Source organism: Brachyhypopomus gauderio, chromosome 15 (genome assembly GCF_052324685.1).
Source record: "Brachyhypopomus gauderio isolate BG-103 chromosome 15, BGAUD_0.2, whole genome shotgun sequence".
Classification (NCBI taxonomy): Eukaryota; Metazoa; Chordata; class Actinopteri; order Gymnotiformes; family Hypopomidae; genus Brachyhypopomus; species Brachyhypopomus gauderio.
In genome coordinates, this window is record NC_135225.1 from 3118350 (window position 1) to 3127181 (window position 8832).

The 8832-nt window shown below is 38.7% G+C and overlaps 1 protein-coding gene across 2 annotated transcripts; it reads right to left on the reverse strand.

Moving 5' to 3' along the window:
• Window positions 1-362: 362 nt before the first annotated feature.
• eif4e1c (eukaryotic translation initiation factor 4E family member 1c) lies at window positions 363-6498 on the reverse strand. 2 transcript variants are annotated; one of them, XM_076974162.1, is made up of 7 exons: window positions 6375-6498; window positions 4943-5034; window positions 3906-4001; window positions 2561-2624; window positions 2330-2443; window positions 2099-2238; window positions 363-1729 (listed from the first exon to the last, which is right to left on the reverse strand). In XM_076974162.1, exons 1-7 carry the CDS (start codon window positions 6390-6392, stop codon window positions 1615-1617), a joined length of 639 nt encoding a protein of 212 aa, XP_076830277.1. In that variant the 5' UTR covers window positions 6393-6498; the 3' UTR covers window positions 363-1614. The 2 variants fall into 2 exon arrangements, with proteins under 2 accessions (XP_076830277.1, XP_076830278.1); XM_076974163.1 differs by lacking the exon at window positions 6375-6498 and adding an exon at window positions 6323-6370.
• Window positions 6499-8832: the final 2334 nt, after the last annotated feature.

Here is an 8832-nt window from a genome sequence, read left to right on the forward strand (position 1 = left end):
TGAGCTAATAAGGCTTTACCTTTATGCTATTAATATTTAAATGTGTATTTCAGTGTAAAACTAAATGTTAGGTTTTACACTGAAATTGTTCTACACTTTTATTCAGTATTTTATTGGATGTCAGAAAGCAACCCAGCCTTCATAATATTCAACACTGAGGAACATTTTCAAATCACATTCTTCCTTAATTGATAGGACTGACCACTGAATTGATAGTCTTTTCTTGTTCAGTAATTATTCTTACAAAAACCTTATTAAGCACCTGAACAATGCTTTCAGTCCAAATGCCACTCAGTGGTTGATTATGCTTACTTGAAGTTTCTAGAAACTGGAAATTGCTGAAAATTCAAAACAGCATTCAATAGCTTGAAGTATTTTTTTATTTTCTCTACAGCCTATATTTACACAGTGACATGGGCAAACAGGTTTATAAGTGTGACGTATGGCATGAAAAACACTTAATTGTTCAGATTGAGGAACTAAAGTGTCAGTGGAAACAGAGTAATAGATGTGGCATACACTGATGTCAGTGGCTAATTACACAACAGTGACTTACATTTATAACTTTCAAGAGGATTTTAATACTGTGTGTACCGACAAGAAACACCACAAATCATTCTGTTAATGCAAAGCACTTAACCTTTACTCGAAAGAAGGTAATGCACATCCTGAAACCTCAGATATATATTATGAGCAAAATAAATTCAGAATGAATATCCTCTTCATTTGAATTTACCTTGAGTGGCGTAAACTAGAAAATGCTTAGAATGTCATTTAGATGTAAAGGTGAAAATCACACCAAAAAGCTTGAATGTATAGCCATTTACTGTATACACTGTAAAAAAAACTTTCCATATTAAGCAGTAGTTCACAATGCTAATTCAAAAATAAAAGGAAGAATGGAAAACAAAGTTGATTTTCAGTCATTCTCTTACTAAGCAGTTCAGCTGCAATGCATATACTGTATTTCATAAATAGATATGGGGTTAACAAAAGATGAAAACCAGTATACATGATTCCACAATTTCAGCATAGCTGAAACAATAAATGGTCACACATCCAAATTCCAAACCTGGAGAGCAACCAAAGCTGTTACAAACCTTTAAGATAGACATTCTGCGGGTGCCTCTGCAATCGTAGCTCATGCCAAACACCTCCGATCAGAGCTTGTTAAAAGAGTTGTGGCCCATAAAACTTCTGTGTGGATTAAGTTGTCGACATGTTATTCCTTGCATGTGTGTGTGACACTTTTCTTAACAAGAAATATAAGAAAAAGAAAGTTTAAAGGAAAGCATGGTGTCTTCAGTCTAAGCCTTAGAACCTTTCCAGCTAGGGAGATTGTATTAGTTAAACTCTTGAACCCTAAAACAGTCTAGCTCGATTCACACAGCTTTAGCTGATGCAGTCTCCCCCTGCACACCTAAAATACTGGACATGATCCACCACGCGAGTGCAGATCTTCAGACTGGGGAGTACTACACAATTACATAATTTTACTTTTTTTTTTCTCTTTTTTTCTTTAAAAAGGAAGGACACTACAGTAGTTGACAACTCAAAATGTATTAACATGATGTAAATTTGCAATTTTTTAATCCTACAAGTTTAAAGTCTTCTTCAAACTGAATACATATTCTTTGTTGTAGAGCCACTTTTGCTAGAGGTGTCGTCGTGGGACTGGTATCCAATGAGGGTTTTGACGGGCAGATTCAAGCGCTCTTTGTATTGTTGTCTGAATGGGAGCAGAAAACAGAAGAATCTACATCATGAACAGTGCTGGCAAGCAGTAGATGTGATGATGTCATAAAGAAACGGAATGCCTCAAGTAACAATGGATTTTTATTTACTATTAAATCCGTTACATATAAAGTAACAGATCATGCTGTATATATGTAACAGATGGAATATATTATTTAGAACAGGGTTAATCCCCCCCGAGCGTGATTACCCCTCAGTAGAGAGGCATCACAGAGGGAAAAGAGCGACTAAAAGATATATGAGCAGTGTGCAAGGGCTTATATCGATTATGCTAATCCTTCACCAACAGTTTAAGATGCATTTAGTTTGGATCAAAGGATTAAAAACTGCCAACCAAACTCACCCTATCGTCATAATAGCGTCCCTGTTCTGGCAGTTACATGTCCAGATGGCTATTTTATCTCCCTTTGGTCGGACATTGACCACAGCTCCACAAACGTCTTCACTGGCCTCATCAAAGGACTCACCAATTAAACACAAAAGCTGCGAATCACATGAATAAAATAAAATGAGAACATTTATAAATGGTTTCCTTGCTTTAATATAATGCCGGATGTGGGGGGGTGGGGCTTACTGTCTCCATCCAATAGCGGTCGAGGTCATTGTGTCGCTGCTGTTTGCTGAGAGTCATCAACCACCTCCCTCCCAGTTTATTCCTGTCATCCTCCCACATGGGTTTGATGCCATCCTAAGACACAGAGGCCCACCAAAAGAAGGATTAATTCAACTCAAATATTTTAACTAGGCACAACTACACATTTTTGTATTTTTAACACGTCTAAGTGACTAGCAAAGTCCAGCATACCTTAAATAAACAATAATCACAGCCAAATCCAAGCTTACTGGGTTGCTGTATATGGTTGTATAATCTGCACACAGAAAAAAAAAGTTAATATTCTTTACATTTTTTTAATTTTAGTATGAACTCGTACATATTTATATGCATCTCAGGCCGCTGGTACAGGACACCAGAGTTTGAAGGACGTGGAAGGCGAGTGGGAAATACTATATTGCAGAGGTGGGGACTCGAGTCACATGACTTGGACTCGAGTCATTAATATTAAGACTTTTGACTTGACTTGAAAAAATATTCAGAGACTTAAGACTTGACTTGGACTTTTACTCCAATAACTTGGGACTTGAATTGGACTTGAACCTGTTTACTTGCAAAGACTTGATTTTTTTAAACCCCAAATCTAAATTTTAAAACGCATATTAATATTTATAAAGTGCTCCCCATTAATTTCATTTCCGTCCTTCTGACGCAGACCGGTGTTACACCAGATTCTGTGACCGTCGAGTTTTGTGACCACAGGGGGCGCTATTTCACAGTTTCTGTTCAGAGGCACAAACGCTTTACGAATGCTACGTAAACTACGCTGATGCACTTTCTTTACTAGTTTTGTTGGTGTCCACGAGCCAAAATATGACAGATGTTTATATTTACATTTTATCGTCTCTTAATTACTTAAAACAAGATTTACCATCCCCTCACCATTGCAGCCAACAAAGAAATCATGAATGGGATGTACAGGTGAGCCTTTTTAACTGGGGTCACCAATTCTGACGGCAGCCATCAGAATATGTGACCCCACTGAATCTCCAGGTAACAATAGTACACCGTGACCCCACAATAACAGAAAACAATGAAAAAATAACCCTAACCTTTTTTAGTCTATATTTAAACATTTTATCCAAATGTTTAGAATAACCATTCATAATGACAGCATCTTGCTTACGATGAAGCTTGCTATTTTCGTGTAAAATAATGTAACGAAACATTCTTGTTTAAGTAATTAAGAGAAGATAAAATGTAAATGATCTGTCATCTTTTGGCTGGCGGACACCAACAAAACGAGTAAAGAAACGCATCAGCGTAGCATTCGTAAAGCGTTGGTGCCTGTAAAAAAAAAAAAAAGACTCGAAAGGACTTGAAATTCCAAGTTTCAGACTTGGGACTTGACTTGACGGTTGCCTGTCTTGACTCGAGACTTGACTTGAGTTGACTATCTTTGCTTGAGACTTGACTCGGGACTTGAGGATAAAGACTTGGACTTACTTGAGACTTGCAAAACACTGACTTGGTCCCACCTCTGCTATATTGAGAGAGAGAAAGAGAGAGAGAGAGAGATATACACAGGCATACTTACGCCCAGAAATCTTCCACTGTGTCAAACTTTGAGATCAGTCGCAGGTTCTCTGTCCAACTTTTACTTTTGTCATTTTTGAAATACCAAAGAGCCCACCTGCAGAGGAGACGAGAACAGCAGTGTGAATTTAAATTATCAGATTAAAAGATCCAAGTTATGCTATTCAGCCATTTCAACGTGATTTCAAAGGTTTTGAAGCTTGAGTTACACAGACATTTGAGCTGTTGATATGACACCTGCTTCCCATCAACACTGGCGCAAAGAAATGGGAGTTTACTTTCTGTAAAATTGACCATTTTCCTTCAACCATTCACATAATTTTGTTTAATCTTCAAGATACTAGAATCATTTACTTCATTTCATATCATTTACTAGAAAAAAGTTTCCCTTTAATTCTATTTACACTTCACATCAGCCTTTCCATAAATTAAGATAAACTCCAAAAGATAATATTTCCAATACTTAAATTGCATTAAAACAATATATATATATATATATATATATATATATATATATATATATATATATATATATATATATATATATATATATATATATATATATAATGTTATATATAAATAGGCTACACTGTTTACAAGCTGACTGTACTCTGACTGGGCTCATAAGCGAGATTTCTGACTGGTCCAGAGACAGTAGGAGGGTGAGCAACGTGCAACAAGGCCGATGCACCTGGAAAGAGACATGTCAACACGTGTGGTCAGCACTTCCTAGCCGCCTGCTTCACCATGACAGACTGGCCTGCTTTGCTCACACATGACTCTCAGAGATGACAAAAAAACCCTAACCCGTTCATTATTAGCCTAAGCTTCTGTAAAAAGCCAATCTAAACTTAAGGACCATCCGCATTATAATGCAGCAAATCTTTTAATACAAGATGTAACTAGGTTGACATGTAGCATTTGTTTTCATCATGTTTTCTATCTGAATAGAAATAGGGGTACAAATCTGGGTTTAAACACCTGTGATGTAAAGAATTAAAAGAGCTGAAGAATAATAAATATATATATATATTTTACCTGTTTTGCAAAGGGTGTTTAATGTACTGTTCAGGGCTGGCCACAGCTAGGGTAGGACTGTCATTTGGGGTTTCTTCACTTTCAGTTCCTCGCTGGGTGATTAAACAAATCATTTTGGATTAATGTACAAAATAAAAGCATTTTAATATATCTGTAATACCAGCTCGTCATGGACATGACTATAACAGCATGGCGAAACCTACAATTACAAATCCAGTAAAAAAGAAAAACGAAAACCAAAAGCTGGCTAGCTACCAGTCCGGAGGTGCTGACAAACTAACTGAAAACACATGTTGCAATTCAACATCATTAGATAACTAGAATCTAAATATATTATGTGAAGTCAACCACTGATGTAATCTCTCTTTTCTCCGAGGTTGATCTCACTAGGAACTGCGAAGACACCAAACATTTCGCCCAGATGCAAACGCCAACTAGACGGTCAGACCCAGCCAGCACCTCCAGAGACGTGGGGGAGCAGATGAACGAACCTGCTGCTGTGACGGGGGGGACGGGGGACACACGAAATTAAACAAACAAACAAAAAAAAAAACCAACCCAAGGAGCCCAGCTAGTTAATATCAGCAGAGGTGGTCAGCAAACCGCCTGGTGTTTGTTCACTCCTGACGGCCGTGAGAACACCACCACCCTGTTGACTCCACGTCCATGAGAACACCACCACCCTGTTGACTCCACGTCCATGAGAACACCACCACCCTGTTGACTCCACAATGAGAACACCACCACCCTGTTGACTCCATGATAAACACACCCAACACATGCTGGTGCACTGAGCCCCCCAGCCCAAACGACCATTACATTACACACCTATATATATTATTACCATTACATTAGAATATAAGGAACACACACACACACACACGCAAGAAACACACCCAACACATGCTGGTGCACTGAACCACGCGGCCCAAACCAGCATTACATTACACAGATATAGATTTTATTACCATTACATTAAAATATAAGGAACACGAACACACACACACACACGTGTCCGCGCGCTGGAGACCACGGGCTACACGCGCACGAGTCCACGCGCACAGCGCACCGATCCGTTTACCACGTTATCGACTCCGACTCGACGACCCACGTTAGACGGACGTGACTTTAAGCGGTACGAGACACACGTCGCCGCGGCCCTCCGCCCTCCCGCGGCCCACAGAGTCACCGACGAACCGTCGCGCGGCTCACGGGCGCAGTTAGCCGGCTAAGCTAACGTTAGCGCACTAGCACTAGCCGCTCATACGGCCGTGGATCAGAACACGTTACACAGCCCGTTATAATCCACATCACCGCGCACGACACGACACATCCAGGTAGAAAACACCGCACGGATACGCGAAAACGCCCCACGATTACCGTCTCAGACCGCGAGATCGCCCCGAGTCGCTGCGCCTCCTTCCCCGCTTACCGGCTCCGACGTCGCCATCTTGCCTTCTGGCTGCTCGGCGCTGCTGCGTCACACAGGCGCTCGTGATCTACGGCGGCGCGCGCGGCTCACGCGCGCACCAAGTCGTTTCACGCGGACAATTTCAATAAATGAATGAATGACTCATTTAACTCGTTTAGCTTCTCCCCCCCCGCCTCAAAAACGGAGCTATATCGTTCTCATCTTCTTGATTGCCTAGTATTGAAGTAGCCTGCCTGTTTTGGTGTAAGATAACTAGTTATGTTTTAAACATGCTCTAAATATGAAAGGAACTCATTGGTATTTACTTAAGCTAAAAACTCACAAATGAAAGTGTGTAAATATAAACGTCTGATTCAGAAAGTGTATAAATATAAACAACGAAGGAGTAGTTAGGCCTACATACAAGCTACGGATACATTATGAAGAATGTATTTATTTATTTCTCTTGGCTTGGGCTGCTGGGTATTTTTAATAACATTGCTGACAAAAGATGCTTTCAATCTTAATGTTTTATTTCCTCCATGAAGTTTCTACTTTACAGTACTTGTCATAGATGACATTATTGTAAAACGTTTTTAGCATGTTACAGTACCACATGTAAATATGAATTTTAATTAGTATTACAGCATAGTCAAAAGTAGTAATTTAAAGAAATACTGCACATGGATATATGTATGTTTATAAACAAAATAAATCAAACTTTAGTATGCAGGAAAAATAAGCCAATAGAGTTAATATAACATACTGTACGTGTGCATTTAATTCCTTGGAATAAAGGAATTCCAAAGCAGGTGTTGTGGTGTTTTTGTGTTTTTGCTTTAAAAAATAATATTTTGCAGAATATTTAGCAAAAATCAATCTGATTTGAACTGACCATGATTCTTTCAAACTAATTAGGAAAAAAATGAAAATAAATTTTTTTTGAGCACACTATCTTAGGAAAAACTATATTTTTTAAATGTTTATGGCTAAAACAAAAAACAAACAGTCTTTCTTTAAATGTTAATGGACAAACCCAGTGAACAATCTGTTCATTTTTTTGTTTCCTATGTGTAGCATTGGGGAATGAGGCAGGGGTATAACACTTGGAACATTTCTCAGTTTTCTGCAGATTTATATTATTATAAATGAACCTTAGTTCTTTACCCTTAATAGTTAAATATAAAATATTTATTACTCACTTATTTAGTAATAAGAGTGGGTTGAAATCTAGAAAAATCTGCTGTATGTTTCGCAATAATGTATTATTGTAAGGAGATGTGAAATGGTAAATCTGAATCACTGAGCTTTAGAATATCTATTCTAGACAATGTTGTGAATAGAATAGCTTATTCCTGTAAATAATTGACACATTAAGCAGAGCAATAACCGCAAGTTAATTAAGGGATTTAAATTCTTTATATCAGTTGAGTTCCTCACAAAGACTGACATAAAAGGCTTGTGTTTCTATGAACGCTCCTCATTTGTTTGTGTTCTTTTGTTCATCAAAACTATAGTCCTAATTAAAAAGACACATTACATGTAATATATACATTCTGTTTCTTAAAAATGTTGACACGTTGGTATTCATGGGAATTTCTCCGCCTTTGCAGTAAGAACAAAATACAGCGTGGATCTCAAAGACACCATTACAGGTTGTACACACATGACAGGAAGTGGTTTCAGAATCAAAAGCGCTTTGTGAGCTAAGTTGGAAGATTTAGTCCACCTTCCGCACCTTTAGAAGGTGAAACGACCTTAAAGTCCACACATCTTCTAAACAATGCATGTCTAGTCTAAAATCTCATAGAAGTCCAGCAGTGCTCTCCTGTCTAAAATGGAGCAGGACAGATGTACAGAAGTTTCTAATCAGCAGAGAAAACCAACACAGCTGTGCAATTGGGCTTTCCATTTAAGTGAGCAAAAATACTCTAAAAATCAATCAATTATTCAATCACAATTTAATTTATATAGCACTTTTTTACAACAATTGTTGACACAAAGTGTCTTGAGTCCAAGCCCCCAGTGAACAAGCCAAGGGCGACAGTGGCAAGGAAAAACTCCCTAAGAGCACGAGGAAGAAACCTTGAGAGGAACCAAGACTCAGGGGGGGAAACCCATCCTCCTCTGGCCGACGCTGGTCACCATAGCAACAATTAGAGATAGAAAAACAAAGAAAAGATGGAAAGGATAAATAAATCTCCTCTTGATGTGTATTTATATACACAAGCATCTCCATGTAATTCCTATTCAGTCCTAACCGTCTTGATGGTTGGTAATAGCAGAGGAGAATTCGGGGCGGTGAGAGGGCCCAGGGTGGTGGGTTTATCCTTCATCCACACTGGTTAGTCAGGGCAGTGGGTTTATCCTTCATCCACACTGGTTAGTCAGGGCAGTGGGTTTATCCTTCATCCACACTGGTTAGTCAGGGCAGTGGGTTTATCCTTCATCCACACTGGTTAGTCAGGGCAGTGGGTTT